The sequence below is a fragment of the Aquila chrysaetos genome, chromosome 6, assembly GCF_900496995.4.
Source record: "Aquila chrysaetos chrysaetos chromosome 6, bAquChr1.4, whole genome shotgun sequence".
Lineage (NCBI taxonomy): Eukaryota > Metazoa > Chordata > Aves > Accipitriformes > Accipitridae > Aquila > Aquila chrysaetos.
In genome coordinates this window covers 14,283,415-14,310,341 of record NC_044009.1, presented here as the reverse complement: position 1 = coordinate 14,310,341, position 26,927 = coordinate 14,283,415, and the positions used below count along the sequence as shown (strand labels likewise).

At 44.3% G+C, this 26,927-nt stretch overlaps 1 protein-coding gene across 16 annotated transcripts in view; it reads right to left on the bottom strand.

The window, feature by feature from the left end:
• Positions 1–19,635, bottom strand: part of IKZF2 (IKAROS family zinc finger 2) — a 120,858-nt gene extending 101,223 nt beyond the window's left edge. For 3 of the 16 annotated variants that reach the window (XM_030018716.2, XM_030018731.2, XM_030018732.2), the window contains exons 1-3: positions 19,262–19,635; positions 16,536–16,584; positions 15,712–15,819 (exon numbers count right to left, since the gene is read on the bottom strand). In XM_030018716.2, coding sequence (XP_029874576.1) covers positions 15,712–15,819; positions 16,536–16,569 — 142 coding nt within the window. In that variant the 5' untranslated portion in view covers positions 16,570–16,584; positions 19,262–19,635. Of the gene's footprint in view, positions 1–15,711; positions 15,820–16,535; positions 16,618–17,864; positions 17,973–18,314; positions 18,394–18,642; positions 18,946–19,261 lie in introns of those variants that run through there. The other 13 variants (XM_030018723.2, XM_030018730.2, XM_030018718.2 and 10 more) reach the window with 12 other exon arrangements.
• Positions 19,636–26,927: the final 7,292 nt, after the last annotated feature.

Below are 26,927 nucleotides of genomic sequence, written 5' to 3'. Positions count from 1 at the left end.
TTGATCCCAGCTAAAAATACCCCATTTTGTTGTTTGGTTTTTCTTTTTTAGAAAAACTGCTGGCATTGCCACTGAGAACAAGGCACATTGAACTCTGCTTTGAATGCTTGCCTTAGGAATTGTCATCTCTGCTAGAAGGGCATGTGGGGCACTTGTCAGTCATAACATCTTTGAACAGTCCTAACTAATGACAGCCCACACGTCCAGTGCCATTAAAACACGTGCAGGTTAAAACCCTGCACACAACAGATTTTCAAGCTCCTGCAGCATTGTTCGACTGCAGTTTGCTCCAGAGCAGAGTCGCAGTTACACCCTGCTCAACACCAGTCCCGTTGCACCCAGTGTTGAGCCTCACTGTAAGCAGCAGGTAATAGAATAGCTCGTAGAAGCCAACTGCTAGAATTTACATGGAAAGACGAGGTACAACTTGGTCGAAATCTGGCTGTTCCCTTCCATGCCTAAAACAATTTCATATACAAATGCAGCCAGCTGATGTTCCCCCAGACTAAGCTTGTCACTACCTACAACTTGCCCCCATGACAGGGGTCTGGTCCAAAAGTGTGTGGAACTAGACAGAGAATCTCCCACTAAGCGCAGTGGGCTTTGGATAGGTCCTAGATTATTCCTGAGGAAGCTCTCCAGCTACACAGCACAGGTTCAGCACCTTAATTCTCATTTCTCTAAGAGGCTACAATTCAATTAGTGCAACAACTCCCCTTTCTCATAACCTATCATTCCTCCCCTAGCCCAGGAACTAGCCCTAGCTTCTGTAGGACAGCAACAGCATCTCCAAAAAAATATCTACTCAAAAGGTGGTTAACAAAAAAATAAAACAGCATTCTTCAAGGTACACGGGCCACATAAAAGCCAAGGGCCTAAAGCGCAATGCTTGCCATTAGCTTCAATTAGCAGCAAAGTGGGGTTTGGGAAAACAAGGGCCTCTTCAGAGCTGCTATAGGGCAAAGATGAAATCCCAGAATTAAAAACAAAATCCCCACATGCACATTAATATTCAGAGGCAATTACCTTTCAGCTTAAAGTCAGCCAACATGCATCTTACTACAGCAGCTCTTAAAGCAATCTTGTTTACAGTTGGAAATGGATTACATTATCTCAGCTCCACCTATCCACATAATGCAGAGCAAACTGTCAAACATAAAATTACAAAATGGTTATTGTAAGGTATCCCCTTCAGCATAAGAATTAATTTGACCTATTTTATTACTAAATTATTACTCCCACACAAATTTTCTATCATAGATATCTATCAGTGCTGACATTTATATTCCAGCGAGGCACTCTCAGATGCATATTTTCTTCCTCTCCATCTCAAAGGTGTATTGAGCAGATTTGATGTAAACAGCCTCCTGCCAAGCTAGTTAAAATCTTTAAACTTTATACATACAATTAGGTTGTGACAATAACCATTTGCTTAAAAAAAAAAAAAAAAAAATAGAAGAGTTTTCTACACAGTTTCAGGTTCTGAAACAAAATGCTTCACAAGTGAAAGAAATGATTAATCTAAATTTAAGGAGGACCTACAGGTATTTTTACTACGGCTCTGGCAGGTTGTTCTGATTGTCACCAAGAGACATGATTTGACACAATGGCCCTGATTAAGAATGTGCTTAAGTCCTATTAAAGCCAATGGAAGTTAATCATCTGTTTAAGAGCTTTGCTAAATCAGGACCAGAACGGGAGACATTTCCAAAAAATCTGGGCCTAAATTGAACACACACTAATTAGCTGCACACACCAATTACATGATTATGGATGAAACACAGTTGTTTAGCATTTACAACAGCACACTTTGTGTGGAATCATTTAGAAATAAGGACTAATTATCATTCTGTAACAGGTCCCACAATGCATTATAACCCACATATACCATGTTAATTTTAGTTGAAGGAATAGCTTAAAAAGGGGGGGGGGGGGGGGGGGGGGGGATAAAATCCTTCCGGTAATATTTGTCCAAATTCTCGAGTGGATCAAGTCAAGATCTGACCCTTTTGGAACTTCACTGTGTTCACAGTGAGAACATCTGAGCACTCCAGCTCAGCTCTGTTTTCTTATTGCTACATTTTGCTTACAGAAAATTTTCACTCTTGCATTTCAAAATGTAACATTTGTACTCCATACCGCCTAATGACTTAAGCCCTGCACTCAGGAAACAAAGTGGACAGATTAGCATATCTAGGATTACAGATAGATATCAGCAAATTATTTCTAGCAAATTATTGTGTGTACAAACCAGGAGTTGCTATAAGTATAATTGTGTATGATCTCAACCATTTGAACTATTTGACATTAGCCAGGATTGCCAAGACTCACTTTTATGTCCCTTAGCCCAATATTTGCTGTTTTTTCTTAGCAGCAAGATTTTCAGATAAGTGACTGCACGAGTCTCCATTTTCATTCAATTAAGAAAAAAAAGGCATTCCCAACCCCAGAGACTGCTGAAAAGCCATGCTTCAGTGCAAAACACAGCTCAGAAACGAGAAGGTACATTGAGAATTACATTTATTAAACAAACACACATACAAAAAAACCCAACTCATGGCATGTAAGGCAATCTTGCAATTTAAAACTTGACTCATGATTGTGAAAGTTTGGAGTTGGCATGCCAACTTGGTGAGCCATCTGCTCACCAACAGTTTATAAACGAGACTGCTGCCAAAGCCACCCGATTACTCAGTTCTAATATTAGTGATGTAACTAAAACATGCTCATAGGGTTTTTCTCTCCATGAACCAGGAAGCGCAAGAAAAAAACCTCACAGAGGAAAAGTTAAAAATAAAATAGGTAAAACGTACTTATGCTCAATATTCCCTTCAAGTCTGATTAGTAGGAACAGTCAAAATTAATTCAATGCTTCAGTTCTGCTATTCCCTCTAAACCAAGTCAGAAGGAAAAAAAAAAAAAAATCAGTAGAGTGTTACAAGTGATGAGACAAGGTGAATCACATATTCTGTATCCAATGCCCATTTCTTTGTTAATGATTCAAACGGTAGTTTGTTAAAATAAAACACACTATGCTAAAAAAACCCAACACCTCATAATAGCATTTAATATATTTTGATAACAGATTAAAAAAAAATCAGGAAATTGTGCATACAGGCTAGCAGGTACAACTGCTGATTTTACTAGTGATGCTAATTTTACTGTTAGAACTGGGCAATTTGGGATAAAAACACTATCCTATTTAAACAATTCCTTTCTTATTAAAATTCCAGATTACATATAGCAGTGAAAAACTGCTGGAAGTTAATCTACAGTAAATAATCCTTGGGGCAAAAGATACTGTAATGAAATGGCATGGAAAATTACTCACTTAATCATTTTTAAAACGTTGAGTCACAATTCAGTGTTGTTGGCCTGAAACTCCAGATCTATCTCCATGGCAAGTCAGCAGCAAATCCCAAAGCACAGCCAGTATTCCCAGAGCTCAGACATGCGGATGTGCTGCCACGGTAGTAAACCCAGGAGCATGCAATGTCTTCCACTAGCACTTCCACGTAGCACCTTCTTCCCATTGAAGTAAAAAACCAGTTTAACCACTGGCTTCAACGTGAGCAGAACTAGGACATTTCTGAGTGCTCTATAGGGGACGCTAACAAGACTGAAAACACAGGCAATTGTGGTGGCATTAATTAAGAGGACACCGACAATGACAAGCATCCCACTTCATTTCAGAACACCTTGCTCTATCACTGCCATAAGGAGTAGTTTTTAAATCTGCATTTTGAAATTAAATGTATCATTACACAATTACCATTCTAATTAGCCTCCTCAACAACAGATCGGCTTTATTTACCATTAATCTTGGTTAATGAGTTAGTTGTAGTTTTTTTCTGATGGATAACAGGGGAGAATTAATAATTGCTTAATCCACACAAAATTTTGTTGTTCACGTAGTGCACAAAATTTTGACAAATGTTTCTGAATCCTAGCCAACAACCACCAGCACATTTTCACTATTTGAAAGCAGCCAAAGCTCAGCAAATGTTACCATATTACATTATAGTAGATTAAACTGTTTATATATATAATTAGAATTATTATTATAAACTAGAGTCATAATTATAAATTGGAATTTCATCACCAGCTCATAAGGAAGCTTTCTCTCTCCCAAACCACCTGGCCAGAACAATTAATTCAGGTCACCTTTTTGATGGTCTACCAAGATCTATCCCATTTACAGTCACACGAGAAAATGATGCAGAGACCCAAGCTGGAGAAGAAATTGTCTCATCCACATGTCAGGTGTCCTGTATATCTCATACCTTTCTCCATACCCCTCCGATGAACCCTAGCCTGCCTCTGAGGCCAGTTGAAGGTCACAGCCCTAGTTTTTTAACTAGGCATTGGTTTGAAATGGTTTTAAACCATCATCTCAGAAACACTTTCCCCTTCCCAAATGCAGGGCTGGTTTTGCCTCTACCCAGACCTGAGTACTGACCTCACAACAGGAGACACGTCAGAAATTCCTTAAAGGGACTCTCACACACCACTAGTTTCATAAGGGCATTCGGATGCCACAGCAAAGGCGAGGAAAACATGACAAGCTGGGGCTCCAAATGACATTCATGTGTTTGAGAAAACAGAACAGATGATAGCAATCAGCATAAGCAAAGCAGAACCGATACCCTAGCGCAACTCTCTTCTTCTAGCACAGTAGTCTGTTGCTGGGGTGCTGTCTATCAGATGCAACATAAAACTTAAGGATCTCCCCGTATACAGTCACTACGGAATCTTGGATAATTATACTGCAATTATCATTCACGTTTCTACAGTGAAAACACTATTTTTACTCTTTTCCTAAGACACTGTACTGTATTGTTCTAGGCTGTTAAAAAAACAACCAGAGTTCCACTGCAGGAATGGCTGCAGTTGGGACACAGACAAAGTATCTTGACATGAAGATGAGCAAGTACTTTGCAGAGCATCATTATAGATTATTTCCTGGAATGCACTGCAGTTTGCTTTGGTTTTGAATACATATGTGATATATATTTACTAGAGCAAAAATCTCACTACTATCGATTTTTCTATAAATATTTAATGGTTACCAGTCAGAAGCTAAATTTAAGTAACAATAGCGCTAATGACATTAAATAAATGAATCACTTTAAAAGTGTGAGAAAAAAGCAAATACCTCTGTACAGCATTTTAGCGCAAGAACAGTAAGACAGCAACCTGAAACCACGTTACGTGCTGATACCCTGAGTCATGTCTGGTCTCACAGTCTGACCAGTGAGGTGATTTTGCACAAACATCTAACAAAAAAGTAGGTTTTGCAAGCAACAGTCTTAGCAGAGACCGGCTTCCAACAACTTTTTCCCATGCATTTGACATTTGAAAAGGGTGGCGCTTAATAGCTTTTCCTTCAGCAGAGGCACAATTCACATACCTTTCCTCTTTCTGGCTTCCTAATTTCATGAGACTTGCAGGATTCTAATATTTTTCAAGCCTGTACATCTTTATTGTGTGTGACCTAAACTCTTTATAAGTGCCTTCAATTTGTATTTACACACATTGCACATGTACAGGCCTGCCATAAACCAGGGCTGGACGTATTTTCATATTTTTTCTCCAGCTGCCTACCTTCTTTACTTGGTATTAGCCAATCTGGGGACAACTGACTGGTGATAGCATTTATACTCCGAGAACATCCTGGTTTGGGATTCACATAAGTGCATGGGATTTTGGAAAAATAGAGAAAGTGTGCAACTGACAGAATACAGATTTAAAAGGAAACAAGAACAAACTCACAGAGCTCTTGATCTGCTAATGTCATATACTACTTGACCCTTAAATACATAACTAGCACATCATTCTTCTGAACTCAAGAGCTACCTATAATCTGACATTCTGAAGTCACATACACAAATGATGAAGCTGACTGCCTCCCACCTATAGGAGCTGAATTCATACTAACACTAATTTCTCTAATTTTTCTCCACCTCTTCAGCCTATAATTTTATTCGCCCATTTGTATCTCTTCAACTGGCATCCTTTGTGAAGCTCTTAAAGATTTATTGTTGGAAAAGCATGATATAATGAGGAGATATTATTACATTACACTCTAGAAGAATAGATTATCCAAAGGATAATACCTAACAGTGATGGAGAGAGAGGCCTGTATATTGAAGCTAGAGGAAATTTTCAAACAGGGGGTTTCAAGTAAAGCTGATACCCCAGATTGTTCCACACAGCTGCATGGAGATGTATTAAACTCACCCAGGAACCACCTGTGCTGGTAAAAAGGTCAAAACAACTGCTAAATTTTACCCAATTTGGGGAAATTAAACCATAAAACTATTATACACATCTATGTCTAGGACATGCCTATATCTGAAAGGTGATAAGGATTAAGGCATGGTGTGAATTTAAGGCCCAATGGTGCATTCTAAAATATTTCTGTACTCTGGCAAACTCTGCACAGATGCCAGACCTTTCCAGACTCTCCAGAGGTGCAGGGAGACAGGCCCCTCACCATGATACTAACATGCAATACAAAGGCCATACTTGGGAACACACAATTAAAAGCAGTATGCAAAACCACTATTTAATAAGATTTTTTTCCCCTTCAGGAACCATTATCTGGACAAGGCAAAACACACGCTGCAGGATATCAGTTTCTCAAGAAATAAGATTAAAACCCACCAAAACCAAAGCCTATTTTCTTCTTTTGCTTGAGCCTTCTCCCCCAATCACAGACCTGGCTGCTAACCAGAACAAGGTCTTCAATCTACTGTGACTCTTTCCTGGAAACTTTTAAACCATCCATGACTTAAAGAGAACAGCTACTCTTCCCCAAATGAATAGACCTCATATCTCTTCTGTGTAAAAGACTTGCTGTTTTCATACAGAAAGAGGCAACTTCTTTCATTTTCAAAAGAAGGGGATTTATACCATCCTGTGTGCTGCTCTTTGGACGGATGTGGGTGTTTAATTCACGCTGCGGGATTTTCAAGGATGCACAGATACAGCTACCAAAAATTCTCTCAGTTTGTGTTTTATAGCTAGACCATTACCTAAGAGAGCACATTTGCTTGCCGAAGGAATCATAAAAATCTCCGAAGGCTGAGCTGAGGACTAGAAAAGAGTAGGTGTGAATTCTCGTATGACTGCACACACACATATTCCCAAATCAAAGCGTAATTATGAGAAAAATTAACATGGACTTGGGCATACCACAGGCTTCTCTAGCAGCTTTCTGGGCCACTCACCAACATAACTTTCTTAGACTGAGGGAACACATGTCCCTTGAGAAAACCAGGACAACATCACTTCTGATGGAATTAGGGTTTTTTTGGAGGCTGAAGGGAATGCAAGGGAAACATGACTAATAAGGAGCCAAGAAGACTCCAGCCTTCTGTTGCAGGTCACAGCATCGATATCTTTATGATAACACTTGTTTTGTTCAAGTGGAAGAACAAAGGGTATACACAAGAAAATATCCCTCATTGGAAACTCAAGTTTTGTCACATATGTGGTTTAACTGCAAATGGAGCATCTCTATTGCAAGCCCTGCCCAGACCTTGCATTACCTGGAGATGAAACACAGACTATCTTACCTCCTCACATAAGAGGAAACTTCATGAGAAAAAAGGTGATAGATAGGACAGGCAGGCAAATGGATTTTCTGTGCTTCGGTATGTCCTACCTTCCTTGGAAACTGCTTCACACTTCCAACCCACAGGACAAAGGACCTGACACTGACAGCACCAAGATGTGGCTCAGTCTTCTATCCCCACCGCATGAAGCATCTTCAAGGTAGAGCCACATCCTCAAAAGGCCTTCTCCAGCCCAGTGATAGGGAAAGGACTTTAATATTCCCACTAGTCTTCCCTTTCTCTCTCCCCTGCTGCAGTGACTACAGCTGTGCCCAGAACAGCCTCACAGGTGGTACCAATACCTCACCAGAAGAGGGGGTGAAAATAAAGTCTTTGCAGCTTCTCCAGGTAACATGAAGCCATGGTGGGGAGAGTGAAGGTAGGTCTGGAGCGAATTTGATTCCTTGGCTCATGCCTTGCTTAAAACCCACAGCCTGCTAAGAAGAGGGGCTCCTACCTATTTAGGGAGATGATGCACTTAAAGTCTGTTGTCTTTTTCATTCACCACCAGCTGGTAGATGCAGGTATTCACACCCTCCACACCAGGGCTGGGAGTGCAGTTTGGCCCTAGGACTGACCTCCAACCACCTGCACGTGTTCCCCCCAAATTCCTGAGGCCACAGGGATCCAACCAGCAATCTCAGCTTTGCCAGAGGGGAGACTGAGAGCCCTGCGACCCCTGGACAGTCCAAATACAAAGCAACCATGAGCTCAAAGATACACACAAAGCACACCACCTCTGTGGTGCTATGCCTCGGCCACATAGCGTTATAGGAGTAAACCCCAAAACTGGAAAGCAAAAAATAAGAGGTGTGGAGAAAGCAAGAGTCAATTAAAAAAAAAAAAAAAAAAAAAGATTCCAATTCACAGACGTTTACGTGACCTATCAGCACAGAAATGAGGGGGATCAATCAACCCCATGCTTTTCCAGGAACACTGTCTGCTGTTTTACGGTACACTACAATGTAACACCTGTAACACCACTTGCAGGTGACCCTGCCAGGCAGGGCTATGCTCACAGCAGGAGCTTCTGCCAGCATCACTCCTCCTGTGAGGGATTACGGCTCTTCAAAGCCACAGGCTGACACAGCAGTGCCAGCAGAAGCCGGTAATGTAGACCTGGCTCTGGATCAAGGGCACATTTTGCTGGATAGTGTAAAGAGGGGTTTGTCCACACACAGACCTGGTAATGCTCAGTTGTATGGGAAGAGTTAAAATGCTGTGGTTGCTCTAATGTAATCACACCAGAACAGGGTGCTTTAGGACTATGGCAATTACTCCTGCATGGGACAGGAAATATGCTACACTGGTATTAAGGTACTTCTGAATGCATCTCATTGTGGGGCTGCAAAAATTAAACGTAAAACCACCCCTAAGCAAAGTAGATATTGTAATAAAATTCCCACTTTTGATGAGGCCTAACATGTACCATCCAAACCTCCATCCTAAGTGATCTACAGCCTCTGTGATTCAGAAAAAAAAGGCAGAGGGGAAAAAATGTGGCACAGAAACATGAAGACCCTCCCCTACAATGACAAGAGTCAGAAGAAAAACTGGGCCTCTGGTCACCTAGCCCAGAGCCATACCTGTCAAGCCTCATTGCTTCTCAGTGATAATTGCAGCTCTGCTTCCTTCCATTGGGATGCAGCAGTCAGCCGCCTGGACTCCAAACAAGCGTTCATCGCTCTAGGCAAGGGACAACATGCCGTGGCACAGGCTCCACACCCGGGCTGGCAACAGGTCTTGTTACTACAAAGAGCAGTGGCACAGCCTTCTCTTAAATTATCTCAGAGCTGCTTCAAGGTGGATCCCCCAAGGAGTTTCCTACACTGGGATTACTGAGGAAAAAGCAGAAGAGGGCTATGCCTTTTTCCTCCCAGCTAGAATAGCATCACTCCCTCAAGGTGCCCTCTTGGCACCGCGAGGAGGATGAGCACAGATCACCCTCAATAATGCACAAAGATGACACAGGTAGCTGCATTTCCACCTGTAAAACCTAGTTCTGCAAACTCTCACTTAGCTGGAGGACTAGACAGAGCCTGTGGCCCACAGGAACAGGAAACAAGCCCTTGATCCAATTTCCCAGTAGAAAATACCCATCCATTTCAACAGGAGTGGCACCTTCCCCCAGGTTCAGGGATGGGAAAGACAGAGTGCTCTCTAATGGGTATCTCGTCATCCAGCTGCTATCAAAGTGATGCATTTCAAGGAAGATGAGGATTGCTCTTTTCATTGGCATGTCTGAAAAGGAACTGAAATTCCTGAAGCAAACACTGAAAACTTGCTGACTACCAAGCTAGCAAGAGCACCGAGTGTTGTAACAGGGTGTGTACCAAGGAAAGTTAACAGAACCTGACAGTCCAAGAGAATAACAGAAGCTCCCTAAGAAAGGTGTGTGCTGCAACAAAGCCCGGGCAGATGACCTCTCAAGAGACTTCCATCAGAATGAATAAAAACCTATTTAATGAGATTAACTGATCATTTTGCTCCACCCTCGTTATAACACTCACCGAGAGAGAGAAATGTTTTCGCAGCTGAGTATCTGACTCCACAGGGAATGCCAGAGAGACTGTGACAGAAGATATGGAAAATATACAGGGGAACCCTCCGCCGTTGGAGTGTGAGCTACAGATAGTAGTTACTTAAACACCTACTAGTTTCAGTGGCTACTCGGTGTTCATTTACACACAGAGTTTGTATGAGAAGAACTACTTCATTATTTTAACCATACCAGTGTGAAAAATCTAAGCTGATGTGGATGAAGCTACAACAATCCAAGGTGCATCCCAGCAAGTTTTGCATTTCCAGGCAACCTTTTTTTTTTTTTTTTTTTTTTTTTTTTTTTAAGAAAGAAGCAAACAGTGTAACACTACTCTACAGAGCTTCAGTTTCTTAGGTGTGGACAAAACCCTAGATTTCTGTTGAAAGCCTGATTGTCACCTTTTTATTTATTTTTTTTCCTCCTTAAACTTCAAGAAAGCTAAACCCATTGGCTAAAACTTTGATGAGTATTATTCCCCCGACAATTCTTAGGGAGTTTAAGGTTAAAAGACTGAAGCAAAGTCAGTACTCCTGTAAGTGTCAAAGGAGCTCACTTCCTCCAGTTCCCTGCCACACTTTATTGAGCTCATCCCTTATGTCTAAGCTCCTCTTGGCATAGTGCATCTTCACTGTCCTTCAACCTGTAAAACCACAGGTATGTCTGTATTGGGCATCATCATGAAATTCCACAGCCGAGTTCTCTAAACATCAAACTGTCAAGGTTGGAAAGTCAGACACAAAGGACTGGAGGACATCTCCAGTGACTGCCAAAAGTCCACCTCTGCACTGAAGCAGGATTAAAGATACCCAGACCAATAGATGTTGCCTATCCTACTCCTTAAAGGCCGCTGAGGAAAAAGATACCTCAGCATCTTGAGGCTATCCAGTCCAAGTTTTTAGCACCATATGCAGTGTTTCACACTTTCCAAGATATTTGGAAGAACTGGAGACCTGAATCCCCACTTCGGAGCACAGCAGTTTGGCTGCCAGAATTCTTCATGGCACAGTGCACGTCAGGGGAGTGACTGCCTCAAAGCACTAATTCAGCACCCCCCCCACCCAGTCCAGCCCAGCCAGCTTCAACCACCCTTCCTAAAGAAAAGCCTTCTGCCGAGGCTCAGCCTCTGTCACCTCATTCTACTGAAAAAACACTGAGCCAAAAGGAATCCCAGCGCAAGGTCCAGCCTCATGTGCCTGGGCAGTAGGCTCTGGGGATGGCAAGGCTTGTTTGCCGCGTAGCTGAGGCACGAAGCAACCTCTAATTTTAGTTTCATTCCAAAAGGCAGGCTCCATAGTTACATTTCTCCATCCATATCCATACAGATGTGGTGCTGATACAGCTGTGGTACATGAAACTTTCTGCTCAGGGCGACACAACTGTGACAAAACAGGGCTTGTATGACAATTTAGAGTTGAAAAACGAAAGTAATCAAGAAAGATTTAGGGCTTTGAAGTTACAAAAAAAAGAACGCAACTGATAGTCCACTCCACTCTACCTGGATCAGTGGGAATACAGTATTGGCTACATTATAGTAAGACCTTGCCCGACTTCTCTTTAAATACTGCCTCTGAAATCACTCACACTTAATACTGTTGTCCCAATAGCTATCTTGTCAGACAGCGTGATCATTCCCCACCACGGAGAAAATGCGATCGCCTCATTATTTTCAGCAACAGAGTCAGTTGATAATGCTTATTTTCTTAATAAATTATTTCTCATAACTTAGTAATACTTTAAGCTACTATAAACACATCTTGAAAGCGTACCACAATTTTAATCAGTTTCAAACATCAGATGTTGGGTTTGATATTTATGATTGTTCTGACTCTGTTTCTTTTAAGGGCTCCTTTTGTCTATGAAAGCAGAGATAAAGTTATCTGGGACACCCACTGTAAAATCTCTAATTTAAGAAGTAATTTCCTCTGTCATTGACTGTAAGATGCTAATAGCTGCTGTTATTATTTTCCTCATGATACCAGGCAAGTGGTCTTAGAGAAGTATCCTTTGACCTATACGAAGCGGTCATCAAGTCAACTAATTGAACAACTGTGCCCCTGAAGTTTCTAAGGGGGACATTCTTCTAAGTCCATTTTGACCTACAGGAAAAGAACCACATCTCTCTCTCTCTCTCTCATAACTATAGTAAGAGCTCAGTGTGGTATTATGAGGAGGTGACTGGGAATTATTTCTTTTTAAAGCCTCTTTTATAAGGATTCCCCATCAGCCTTTAATTAGCATGCCAGTTCCTACTCAGATGTTCCTGATCACTTACAGCTCAGCATTCACTGAAGGCAACAAGTCAGACTCCCTTGAACTCTGTGGCGTCTACAGGAGGGCTTATGGCCATGCAGGGAACTCTCTAGTATCAACACGAAGTTAATTGAGCAGGCCTTTGACGCCCAACTCTGGGCATCAGCCTTTGGAAGAGTTTTGCTATGGAAGATCAAAAAATCTGGACCTCCAGATTTGGGGCTATGTAAATGTATCATCTGTACTCAGCAGGTATAGCACTAATTTGTCTTTTGCTACAGAGGCAAGTGAGATGATCTGTCAACCTATTCAGTTTGACTATTTACACGTATTTTAAATCTTTGCTTACATAAAACTACAATAACGTATTTCAGAACAGAGCATCTGCCAACATACATACAGTATTCTGCTAAAGGCAGATACATACCGTAAGGTATATATAAGATCATTAGTTAGCTATGACAGGCGATTTACTGTGATTTATCTTTCAGGATCATCTCATTCACAAGGAAAATTGAGTGTCAGTCCCATCCATAACCTATACATACCATCTAGATACTTGAAAATGATAATAGGTTAAAGGATGCAGCAGACAGCTCTCCAAGACAAGCCAAAATATTTAACCCGAAACCTTTTGGAATAGAACCTGAAAACATCAGTAGCCCAGCCAGAACTCCTGCTAACACAGATTGCCAGGGGCTAACGAACATAGAAAACTCTTTACCTAGCACATAATTTTACTGTTGGTGGGAGAGCACTGCTCATTTGCTTCGGTACAGATCCAAGAAATTTGCTTCTTATGGTTTTGTCTCTGTTTGAGCCAGACACAAATTAAGGCTAAATTAAGAGCTGTGGTTCAAAACGTTTCAATGGAACGCAAGAACAAAGGTCAAAACTTAGATCTCTGCCCTGCAGGTGCACATCCTCAGCGCACAGCTAAATAGAGCCATCCACCTTCTGGGGATGATTGGCAACAAAACCAGGAGTGAAATATTTGGGGTCTGACCCACGTACCACCTCCTCCATTAGCAAACCCTACCCAGCCAGAATGACATGCCCCGGGCTTCACTGTAAGGACAGGCCAACAGTAGATCAGTCTCCAGTGACTCCACTAGAAAATTAAACCATACTGAAATACAATGCGGCCACTTCCTCCACTTACAACGAAGGATGATGGATCGATCCAACGGGAGCTACCAAATTCATACAAAATATTTCGAACAGCCATTCCTCCCTACTCTCCCACCTCCACCTCCCCTAAAAGAAAAAAAAAAATTACAAAGAAAAAAAAGACAAAGAAAGAGGTCGAAGCCCCCTGGGTTACTGAACCTTCAAAAGGATTTCCTCTGCCCTGCAAAACAGGTGGAAAGCTCTAAAGCACAGCCTGGCAATTTAGTCTACATATACCAGATTCAAGATTTGGCCAAAAACCTTAAATGAACCAACATAACAGCTGCCACAAAAGCCGACAACCTCTAATCAATACCTTCCACGTGTAAGACAGAACAAACCACCTCTCTGCAAAACATTCTTATGCCTGCAAAGAGTAAATAAATTACAACAAATTTAAGAAGCTCGAGTTTTGCTTGCCTTAAGAACCCCAGGCAGAACCCCTAATTTTCCAACAGCAGCACATGCTTAATTCAGAGCTGCAGTGATGAAAGCAGTTGAGACACCTGTGAGATACCACAAAACACATTTAAAAAAAATAAGATATTCACCAAGTCTGCAGATACACGTGTGCTGCAAGAACTAATGAACCTTAAAAACCATTGAAAATGTTAACACAATGAACAGGAAAATATTGAATGTGTTAAAGTATTTTTGCATGACTTCATCCTAGATCTTTTCATTCTCTAATTTTACTCCGGTTTTTAGTCTAGATTATAAAGAAGATTTAAAACTGGGAGCTTTTTTTCCCCTTCCAATGAAGGCTTCCCATTAATAAAAAGGAAACAAAGAAAATGAAGAAAGTGAGTAGTAAAACTTTTACAACATAATAAAATATATCAGAATCCCAGTGCAGCAGGATTGGAATTGTCTAAAGATGCTGAATTATGATCGGTTGTCATATAAAGTTCAGTCCAGAGTATTAGCAATCATATTCTCTAGCAACATGTATATAATTGGGAGATCTTCATAATAACCCTCAGTTTTAAAGGCTCATAAAAACTGCATTTTACTCGTAATTTGTAGGAGGAAAGAAGAATTCTTAAAGGAAAGTAACATCTTTCAGTAAGAAAGACTCTGAAGGAAATACACTGTGTATTTTAAAGCAAGCAACCCTAAAAGCTCTCTTTTCCTTTCACAGTTTTCAGTGGGTTATTATACAAACACTCAGTTTAAAAAGGTAAATACATATCTGTAGTACGCACACTAGAAAGAAAATCAGTATAACATAGTGAGGAACCCTGCGAAAGTATATTGGAAGCAAAGCCTGTTACATGTTTTTGAGTACAAGTAGAGAGTTACTTTAAGGTAAATATCTTGATGTAACATTGTAACCAACAGTAAAACAAGCTATGGCACTCGCACAGAAAAGAAAGGATGTTGGGTTTATTAAATGCATGTAAACTACATTTATCCACCTCCAAAATACAGCATGAAAATAATTATAAAAATATTATGAGCACTTGACACTCTGGGTAGACTCCCAAATGTCTCTACATTTTCTCAATTTCTCCCTTGACATTCTAAAACAAAATCCTTTCAGTTTGTTAGAGAGTCAACTACCGAGTACCATAAACTTCCAATTATCCCAGCCACTTTTGGACTTGCCAAGGCAAAGGCAATGAATAGGATGCTAAAGTTTCTATATGGAATAGTAAAATACAACCTGCCACCAAACCCAGATATTTTAACTTTATACTTTTGCCAGAGTAAAGCTTTTTTTGTAAATAAAATGTGTTTGTTTTCAAATAAAGCTACTTCAAGCTGTTTTGGGGAAGCACAGTAGCTAATAACAACAACAACAACAATTTCCATTTGGATTTCAAAACCTGATGAAACAAAACCACCACATGTCAAGCCTAGTGTTTTCCTACCTGGAACAGGTAAGGACCAGCTCTCAAATGCCACCTTGGGATAGTTCAGACTAGTAATCCCCTTCATGTTTAGATGAGACACCAGCATGAACAAGAAAGAAAGAAGGAAAGAAAAAAAAAAAATCTACCCTGTCCTCTTCTTTTATTAGCAACGCCTACAGCAGTGGTTAAGACCCGGTAAGCAAGCCGAGGAGCTGGAGGACCAGACTAACCCAAACCCACTGCTAGAGAGAAACAGGTTTAAGAAGAGACTTACTGCTTGCCATGTGACTTGGGGAGGTATGCTGCCCATTGGGTGTGCTGGAGGTGAGGTCAATGGCCATGCCGGAGTGCTCCCTTTCGGGCGAAAGCTCATTGTCACCTGCTTTCATAAAACAAGTCCCCCGTAAGTTTCCATCCCCTTCTTCAGCACAGCAACACAACGATTAAAAAGCATGACTTGCTTGCTCCCTTCACCCTTCCCTCCCTTACCCGCAGGGTCTTCCACAGCCTGTAAAAACTGAACTCTCGGTGGCCACAAGTTTGACTGACTCATTTTAAAAGCCCCCCCCAAGCCCATTGTCACCAGTCTTCTACGCACAGAGCTGTGACAAACCTTGCCCCAGCTGCTCTGTCTCGAGAAGTTAGGATTACTTTTCCATTTGTGGACACCAAAAATCCAGGCTGGGCAGGAGAAGACTGAAACAGTACTTCACCGTACAGACCTTCCCCCCAAAGGTCTGGGTTAACTGACAGTTAAACAACTTACACAAACCCTGACACAGAAAACAGGAGAAATTCATAGTGAAAGGCATAAAAAGTCTTTGGCTGCAATTTGAATTTCTGAAGGTGAATTCTCTCTCATTTGCAAAGTTCATTCATCCTCAGCAAGTATTTAAAGCTAGAGGTACTCACCCATGTACCCATCCCCATACACATTTCAGTCATACACAAAGTTTGTGCTTAAATGCTATTAATTCAGTGTCAATCTCAATGCAAACCCCATACACAAGGAAGCTAAAGTTTCAGGTGTCTGCATTATAGAAAACATAGCGGGAAAAGAAAAGTAATTCAGAATAATCAAATCAAATGACTACTTACATGTTATATATCCATCAGCAGCCTCTGCTTCCATAGTCAAAGTGCAGTGCTGCAAGGCAGAAAAGTACACCCTCAAAGACGCCTGTCAGTATCAACCATTAAATGATTAAACTTACTTAAAGCCCTAAGTAGTTGCCCATTTTACTGCTGTTGCAACCATTGCCTACAGAAACACACAAGTGTACTGCATGTGCTCATTTGCAAATCACTGAACTCTTCCTGCAAATTATGTGAGTAGAGAAATTCAGCTACCTCCTGGGCAGGCGGCACCGGGATCGTCTTGGTCTGACTGTACCCCTCTCTGTCCCCACTCACATTTTTACCTGATCTGAGAGTTTTTTCTCCCTGATTTTCCACTTTTGCTCAAGGCAGGATGGTAATGATTTATCAATTATCAGCTCTCGCAGCCAAAACAGACTTTGAGGAGATGGATACTATTAACAATTGCTCTTTTCACACGCACTCCAAGAGACTCCATCCTGATCTAAACAAAATAAAGCCCTCCTGTGTACATTCCCCTTCAAGACAGTTATTACAACTCTTTGTCTCACACCACCGTATGCGCTCACACACCTGTACACACACCTGTTCACTCTAACCCTATTTATCTGCCACAGCATGGGGCCGAACGTCACACTTAATACTCCCAGATCACACATTTTGTGGTGTGAAGCAATCTTAAAGTTTCTGGAAGCACTTTGCTGACAGAGAACAAGCTATTACTTTCCAGAAACCCAAGTAACTGTATAGAATGACACCCCCTAGCTATCATTTGATATATATTGGGGGGGGGGGGGGGGGAAGACAGAGATCAATAATCATAACTATGTTCTTTTAAGTGGAAAAGTTAAGAATATGACATGACCAGAGGACAATTTTATTTCCTCTCTCCCTCCACGGCCTCTTTTTTGCCTTTAGTTTCAAAACTCTCACTGCACCAGGCAGCTAAATTATTCACAATGAGCCATTTCTGTATTGATCGCCAAGTATATTTAGCCCTGGCTCCTGGAATTTCTCCATTACTTACTGGAAAACAGGCAGCTTCACTTCTTGTCTCCAAAACCACTTCCCTCCCCCCCCCTTAACCCGCTTTCCTCTCCCCCCCCCCCCCCTTCCCCCAATAAATAAATACTTTTCTCTGTGCTCTTCTTTGGTATAAAGCAGATCGAATTCCCAAGGCATTCAGCACATAACACTTAAATTTCAACCTGCCCAGCTGCTACTAAACTCTCTTCAATTACTGATTTTTCACATGACTCTTAAAAAGAAATCTCAAAAAAAAAAGTTTTCAAAACAGGTAAGCCGCTTCCTCAAGCCCTTCAAAATTACCTTATCTTCCCCCTAGTCCAGGTAGGCAGGCACACACTGAGAAAAAGAAAGAAACATCAGAAGCAACAGGGAAAGATCATCCCAGCCAATGAAGTGGAAGGAAAGAAAGGGGAGGAAGGGAGGAGGAAGAGAAAGGAAGACAAAAAGAAAAACAGAAACATCCATAACCGAAATTAAAACACGGTTTGATTTTAATTTTTTATTTCTTCAAGGGGGGGAGGAGGAGGAAGAGGAGGGGGGAAAGAAAAAGTTTGGTCACCGTTTTTAGGCTGGTGATGGCAAATCCCAGCTGCTAAACCTCCCTCTCCACAACGAATGGCGAGAGAGAGTTTTGCTCGGGCTGGAGACCGAACAAGATGGGGAAAGTTTAAAAAATATTTTTTAAGAAGAGAGGGAGAGAGAAGGGGGGGGGAGAGGGAGAGGGGAAAGAAACCCGCCCCCGACACTTACAGGTGGGGCATGCGGAGCCGGGGAGCCGGGCAGCCCCGGGGATGAGCCGGTGGGGAAACTCGCTCAGGAATGGCACATACTTTGAAGGAAGATGAAGAACAAAAAAAAAAAAAAAAAAAAAAAAAAAAAGAGAGGGAGAGGGAGGGAGGGAGGTCAGCCGGTGCTACAGCAATGCGATTAACCAGCGGGGAGAGAGAAAAACTTGATCCACCGGTTCCTTACGAATCGGCACGAAAACGGGGGGAGAGGAGGGGATGTGGGAAGGGATGGAGTGAGGGGATGTGGGGAGGGATGGGATGGCGGGGGGGGGCCCGGCAGATGCACTCACACCCCGCGCAGGAAACCTAGGCCAACTTCCCCGGAGTGCTGCTCCGGCCCTGGGCGACACCGGGCTCCGCGCCTCATCCCTGCCTCTCCCCGCCCATACCACAACCTGTCAAAGTCATGCAAGTCCTGCCTCGTTTTTCATTTTATTTTATTTTCTCCCTTTCCCTTCCACACCGCCACCTCCGTCCCCCCCCCCCCCCCCCCGCCGCCGCCGCCTCAGGCCGCAGCCCCCCGGGGGCCCGCAGGTGGCGGCGGGCGCTGAGGGAAATGGCAGTTGGGGCCGGCGCTGACTAACGGACCGGGCGAGCCCCGCCGCCCCCCCGGCACACCCGCCCCCGCCGCCCGCTTGGGATGGATTGGGGGGGGGGGGGGGGGCTAACAGCAACAAGTCATCGGAGCCCACCGGAGATGCAGCACAACCGCACTTTACTCGGGGACCCCTCCACACACACACACACGGCCACACACAGACAGAGAGCCCCGCCGTCCCCGCAGCCGCCTCGCACACCGGACGGAGCTGTCCTCCCCACCAGGGAAAGAAAGACCGGGGGGGGGGGGAGAGAGAAGAAAAAAAAAAAAAGAAAAAGAAAGAAATAAAAAGAAGCCAGGCGCAGATTTACCTCAGCCGCGCAGGCAGTGAATCACTTCCATCACCCTTTTGTTTGTGTTTTTATTAGTGTCGGCTCTCTCTGCCTAGTGGAGGTGTGTTTGTGCACGGCAGTTGGCTATGGAAACTAAGGCAGTGGAGCTGTAGCTAAGGGTAATCCTGTTTTTACTTCCTCCATCTTCAGAGAGCAGGGTTAGCCTGGGACAGCTGGTCAAACCCCGAGAAACCGATCCGGCGGCGGCGGCAGCCGCACGCCCGCACTCACTCACACACACGCACGCACTCGCACACACACGGACACGCACACACACACGCAGAGTCGCGCACAGACGGACACGCTCACACAGACACGCGCGGCCGCCGGCGCCCCCACACGCGGGCGGGCGCGCGCAGCCCCGCGGGCGCGCGCCCTCCCCAGCCGCCCCGCGGCGCCTCACCCTAAGGCGCGCGGCTGGAGGTGGCGGGGGGGGGGGGGGGCGGGTGGTGGGTGTGAGGTGAGGGGAGGGGGGGGGCGCGGGGGGCGGGTGCCCGCGCGGGCAGGGCCGCTCAGCACGCTCGGCAATCGATTAGAGGACAAGTGCCGCCGCCGCCGTGTGCGCTCCGCGCCTCACGCGGACGGACACGCGCGCGCGCCGCCCCCCTCCGGGCACCGCCGCGTCCCTGTCACCCCCCTCCGGGCACCGGGCTACCCCGTCGTCCCGCGTCGTCCCCCCCCCCCCCGTCCCCCGGCCCTCCCCGCCTCCGCTCCCCGCGCCTCCTCCCCTCGGGAGCGGCGGCCGCTGGGCCGCCGCCGGGCGGGTGAAGTTGCCGGCGGAGTCATGATTCAGCACTTCTATTTTTAACCGCCGGGCGGCCGCGGGTGCGCAGCGCCCGCCGCCCCTCGTCCCGCCGCTCTCCCGCCCGTATCGGCTTCGCACGAATTAACCGCCGCGGTGGGAGCCCGGGGGCAGCCGGAGGGGAAGGGTTCAGAGTTGCCGCGCGTGGTATCTAGTTGAACGTTCAAAGTAAACATGAGGTAATTTCTTTCCCTTTTTGTAAGTGTTGGGCTCAGAGAGAAAGCCCGGTTAAAATAAAAGCCTTTCCGCGCCGTTTTTCCCCTCTCCTGCGGAGCCGGCGCGGCGGGGAGAGGGGAAGAAACAGCATCATTCTCCCGAGGAAAACCCTCGCTCTGCCTCGCAGCCGAGGCCGAAGAAACACCTCCCCGTGCCACAGCCCCACCTCGGGGGCCTGACCCAAACCCACCGCAGGCGGCAAGGCAGCGCCCCGCGTCTTCGGTGCCAACCGCCAACGTGCGACGCGCTCTCTCGCGGGAGCTTCCCCTGCCCTCCACAGGTCTTGGCTCAGGTGCAATAGCACCGTCCTTTTTTTCTTCCAGCACCTCTGCATCGAAGCTGAGCTGCTGGGCGCCGGCAGCTGTGGAAACGCCGTTATTAGGCACCAGAGTTAACGGTCCGTTAAGAAGCTCTGGTTGTGTATGTCGTGCACTGTATACACAGCTATTATTAAATTTAAATTTCCAAAGTTAAGCAAACACTAGGAAGCATTGGAATTCAGGCTGCCCGTACACCCTTGAGCCTTTTCACCCAACAGGAATAACAGGGAGTTATGCTTTATTTTCACTGGCACCGAAGGGGAATAACACATGCATTTTGCCAGTGAGGTTCAGACATGCACTGACGACAGTACCTCCATCACTACATACCCACATTCTTTGTGTGTCGAGAGCCTTCAAAGGCTCTAGGTACCTCTAAGTTTTGCTTTCAGGCAAAATCTTAACTGCAGCCTTAACTCTTGCTCTAGCTACACGTGAGCACAATACTGTTGCTAGAGGCAGTAAAGTAAAACCCAGGTTTAATTAGCTCAGGCACTTCACATCAAATGACATTCTGCTTTGTGGTGGCAGAGCCACCCTATCCTGAGAGAGGGAGACAAACTCCACTTTTAAAAGTACATTAAATTATTCAGCCAGCCAAAGACACTGAAGTTAATAGACAGCTCTCTCCCCAGCACTACAAATTTTAGCCAATTAGTCATTACGCCACATCTGTGAAGTGGGTTAATTTAACTCTTCTCATTTTGCATAGGAAGGAGGCAGGAAGGTTAGGGGACTGGCCCAAGGCCACAAAGAGCACTCAGAGCTGAGCCTAGAAAGCAGACTTTTTGTTTCCCACGCCTACGTTTCAACAACCAGACTTGGCTTGCCTACATCAGAAGAGAGACTGGCATAGCTATAGCTGTGTAATTATACCATAACAGTTTATGCCGGAATAACTCTCCTTGCGGACATCCTCCTCCAGATGGAAAGTGACTTCCCAAAAGCTGTCCAAACGAATTCACTCAACGGCACACACTTTGGGGTCTGCCTCCCCCCCCCCCCATTTTGAGGGGGTGGGGGCAAAATTCCTGAGATATGGGTCTCGGCAGCGTTTTGAAGCCTTTGATCTCTTTTACAGACCATTGAAAAGCAGGGACAAATGCAAAACATGTCATTGAAATGCTACAAGTCTTGTTGTCAAGATTTTTATGGTGCTTTTCATCAAAATGTTGAAAACTGAAAGCTTCCAGCTGGCTCTCCTTACAGGTAATAATTTAATAGCTAACAGCTTTTCTCCCAAAGCTGCTGGAACCTGCTTGAGCCATGGAAGCTGATGGGAAAAGCCAGACCCATCCTCTACTGTAATTATTTCTGATTTTTTAATCCTGCTGCTCCATAAGCTTTCAAAACCAAATGAAGCTGTGAAAACAAGGAGGAGCGACCAAAGGAAAAGTCAGGGACAGGAAATAAAGTGAAAGGATTTGCCTTTAAAAATCAGCTTGTTAACTCCAAGGACTGCAGAGATGAGCGCATCTTCACTACAGCAACACCGGGGTGAATCACTGGCTCCAATGCAAAACGCATCTCGGAGGCTGCAGCAAGAGCTCCACGGTGATTGACATCAACCACACACCTGCCCCCAAATGATACTCGGCAGAGCAGCTGTCATGATCTTGAGGAGCCAGTGATGGTTTGGGGATCAGGAAACCAGGATTCACATCCAACCATGGTCAGAGGTCCTCCACGTAACTTCAGCCAAGTCATTATTTCTCTGCGTTTCACTTCTCCATTTCTAAAATGCAGCAAATATGCAAGGAGAGTTTTTCTTCTGCCAAGCAATGCCCCAAGAGCAGTTCTCAGCTTTGCCATGGACTTCTGCCATATTACAGAGGTCACTTCAGCACATCTCTGAAGGAGCCATCCCTGGAGCTCCTGTGAGCCCAGTGGGCAGCCCCTTTCCCTTCCATTTCCATCGACAAGACCTAAGCAGCCTTTATGCAGCCCTGCCTACCCTGGGACAGTGTCCTGCTGCACAAGCCCAGCTGCCCTGGGGATCACAGGCTGTGCCAACAGCCACCTACTCTTGAGACCCATGATGTCCCTCCAGACATTCGCTCAGTCTCCATGGGCCTCAGTCTTCCTCCTGTGTGCTGGAGATAATAGAGCTCCCCCATCTCACAGAGACCCTGGGACGAGAATTTAATTCCTTATCACTTGTCAGTAACATGCTTTGATAAGTCAGTGATGGGCTCAGCCTGTCTTTAGCAAAATATGCAACATTTAACCCATATATATGCCTGCATATGCACATGCATGTGTATGAGAACTATTACTCAAAACAGCTATAATGCTTTTATGTAAATTCTGGCTTAAATTATCTAATCCTTTTTTTATATGCCTGTGTAAGGTCAAGGTAGTCTAGGAGTTCACTCCCCCAAAGCTTGTATTAGGTATTCACATAAATAGTAGTTAATCACAGCAAATGCTCCAGCTTTATTTAGATTTAGCAAATTAAAAAGACATACCTAACACACTGTTGCCTTGGTCAGCTATGAACACCACAGAGCGGCAGACCCCTGCGTCAGCTTTCTTGCCTTTAGACTGAACCCTCTCTTCTCTACCCACAGAAGGGGCACTTTGAAGACAAACTGGATCAAATCCCAATATACTTTGAAGAGGGCAAATGTAGACCTTTCTCTACTTACTGTGCGTTGGGCAGTCTAAAAAACAATATAAGGACTAATCTATTCATTATTCCATCTCCTACTCTTTACTACAATAAAGCACTGTTTTATGCTTATATGCATCAATAAAGAGACCTATAAAGAAAATAATGAACATCCTTGAATATCTTCAGAGCATACCCTATTAATTTTAAAAGGGACACAACATACTGTACCCCTTGTATTTCACCAAGATAAAAGCCTATAGATTAATTCCTATTAAAACAGTTGGTATTTTCAGGACATGCAGATGTAATTTATGGAGAGGCACAATACTCATAATAGCTCAAAGGCCACAGAAACTGTAGATCTGTGTCTGTTACTGTAGTTGTACAGGCATTCATTGTACAGAGAGCAGTTGAAAAGGCAGAGTATGTAATCTGAATACTAAATTTGTGAATAGTTTCTCACTTGGGCTGGTTAGGCTTTTCAAGAGCAGCGGATGCTTTGTGGGGGACTTTGTAAAACATTCTGCTAATATATCACATGGTTGCTGTATTTTCTTCTCTTATCTTTACTTTCAGAGCTTTATTCACGAAGACACAATATTTGATTCTTAAAAGGGCACCAGCTCCTGCTCTGTACTTTCCACCTGAATTCAGTGCGTTCTGTGAGAGACAATTTTCACAACAAACACTTCCTCCTTCTTCTATAAAGTGGACGACTTTAGGTGTATATAACCCAAAAGTATACAAGAAACAAAGATCCTTTCCCTCACCCCTGTGTATTCCAATTGCCATATCCAAGTTACTTGGAAAATAGTATTATATTTTCTGTTTTATTATCAATAATAAAAGTGTACAGGTTTCTCTTTTATTATGGAGATATAAATGTATATATCATTTATGAGGAAGGGCAATTCTAAAGTGTCCTAACAAAATTTAATTATGACACAAGCTACTAACAGAGAAGCCTTGAGCCTGGGATCATTTTTATTCTTTGCTTGTACAGCACCTAGCACAATGAGGATTTATGCATGACCTAGCTTCCCACTTAGTACTTCAACAAAAATAAGAATTAACTCTTGCTTTGCTTATGGCTGGAAATCACAGTACCAACAGACATGCATACATCCAATACTGAACAGTGAACAACACAGAATTATGAAGTTCATGAAGCAGCTGATATAAAAGCATACTGGATCTATTTAAGTTACTGGAACTGCTGAAGGCATTTAGGTGGATAGACAGTTCTTACTTGAGCTGAAATTTGGCAAAATTATAGGCGTCAATTTTGTTGACTATTGCCAAGTACCAGGGAACATTCAGTGACAAATGACCAAGGCTCGTGGCTTTGCAACATCTGAAAATTGGGTGGGAACAGAGTTCTTCCATTTCTCTATGACAGGATTAACATAAAGTTTGAATCTCAAAAGGTCAAAAGTTGCCATTTGGCTTTCAAGGGACTTCTACAATACAGAAGACTTCTACCAAATTGGGCTGCAAACATCATGGGAGCAGGTCTTCTTAGGCTTCTGACACTTACCTTCTGGGTTCAACCTGATATACTACAGCTATATTCATAGCTCTTATCCTGGGTGAAGTATAGAATAGATAAGGCCACCCTACGCATACATTCTGAACGTGAAAAGAGTTTCCACTACCCCTCTTTAAAGCTTGGCAAAGAATTGAGGAATAAAGACATTTTCTCTTTGAATCCAACCTACCTGTAAGTGCATAGCATGAGCCAGTACCTCCCTGGGGGCCAGGAGCCACAGGGGTGCCCCCGACCAGCACGGCAGGAACCTCACCAGCCAGGGTCCATCCCACCACCCCCAGCAAGGGAGTAGGGCAGGCCAGAGATGATGGCCAGGTCTAACCAACAATCCTGATCTTCAGGCAAGTCTGCAGTGATGAGGCAGGTCTGAGGTCAAGCCAAGAAGTCAATCTGCAGGTCAGGATCAGCAAGGTCCATGGCTAGGCAGGGGCACAACTTTGGCCAAGCAGGAGACCAGCACTCCCCAAACATAGCCCCCAAAAAAGAGCAAAGCATGGGGCCGAGCTTAATGGGCTCCTGGCCCAATGGCAGGAGTGTGGGTGGAAGCCCCAGCTGCGGCTGATCACAGTCATTAAGGTCTGTTAGTGCCTTCAGTGTCCTCACACTGCCAGCTCAGCTTCGACTCTGAACAACTACAGGTAGGAGTTTTCAAACAAGGAAACAAGTAGCTGACCTTATCGTAAAGTTAGGGAGTCCAATTGTGTACGCTCTTGCTCAGCAGGAGCTGTTAGGCATCCCACTCCTCCCTCACTGAAGAGGGATGCTGTGCATGAGAGAAGTAACTGGCATGTTTTAAGATTGCGTCTCACCTTACCTTGCAAGAGTTTGCAGACCTCTCTGGAATTTAAACAGGCTGTTTTCCCTGATTCTACCTGGGTGGTTGCATGATTTCCTTCAGGGTCCCAGAGGCTTTTTTCAAAACACCTGAAGGATGTCCTGTTTATTCACTTCACTCCTCACTCGCCACATTTCCAAAAACAACACCCCCGACTCCGTTCAGCGTGCATCGCTACAAAAAAGTCAGCACGGATTTACTGGCATGTACTTCACCCTCCTCAAGTCCCTGTCCCTCTTCCTTCACTGCTTTTCCAGCATCATGCTGGTGCTTGTAGGGAGCCGGGGAGAGGCAGCAGTTGGTGCTGGATTGAAAACTAGTTGCTGTGGTGGTCAGGGACTAAACAGCTAAAGCATCTTTCAGGGTGACAGCAGCTCCTGCAGGTGTGGAGCTCTGTAACATGACCTGAACCAGGGGATAGGCACAGCTGTCCCAGGCCAGGGGAGCAAGGCAGGGATTAGGCCCCTCTGTGCTGCTCCATACAACACATGGACTCGGAGTGAGCAGTTCTGTGTGAAGTACCACCACTATAGTGAGCGCTGGGTGTGAAAAGCTGCCATCCAACCGGTCTTTTGATCATTGCAGAAATGGTATGTTGTCAGAGTCTCAGGAGTAATGAAGTCAGAGCGTAAAATTGCCTGAGAAAACAAAACCACCCAACCTTCCACCTCCAGCAGCAGCACAGGTGAGCCAAGGGGTGACACACTGTCATCTCAGAGGTGAAGGACAGCCTGGGCACTAAGCCTGAGTCTGGGCTGCGGATGACTCGCTTTCAATGCCTTGCTTTGGAGAAGGATATTCATTTCCCCCTCCATTTGCAAGGGGTATTCTGCTACAGGCACCTTGTTTAGCCTCCTGTTCCTCGGCTGCTTCTGGAGTTCATGGAAAAGGCTGATGCATCCAGATTGCAACTCCAAGCACCGAAATTAGATTCCTGCTTGTAGTCACTTTCTGGAGGAGCACTTCTTTCTCTGGTGACTACACAGGGAGTCTGGAGATATCAGCTGGCTAAATTAGTTAGTTTCGGTGGGTGAATATCCCTGTTCATAGTGTTCTTCACCTAGAAAATAAAGCTGATAGTATTTCTTCTCCTCTGTCAACTGTGTTGAGACTCAGGAACACCTCAGTGAGAGGGGCAGGGACTTGGATACAGCTGTGATGGAGGCTGTGCGAGTGTGCAAGAGAGCACCATCTAAAAAATAGGGGGGTTGTAGGCCTCTTTTGCCCATAAGCAATGTGTCATCATGGAAGTGTCCTGGAGTTTGTTTGTGAAAATAGTCACCTTAAATTAACTGGCCAGTTAATTTGT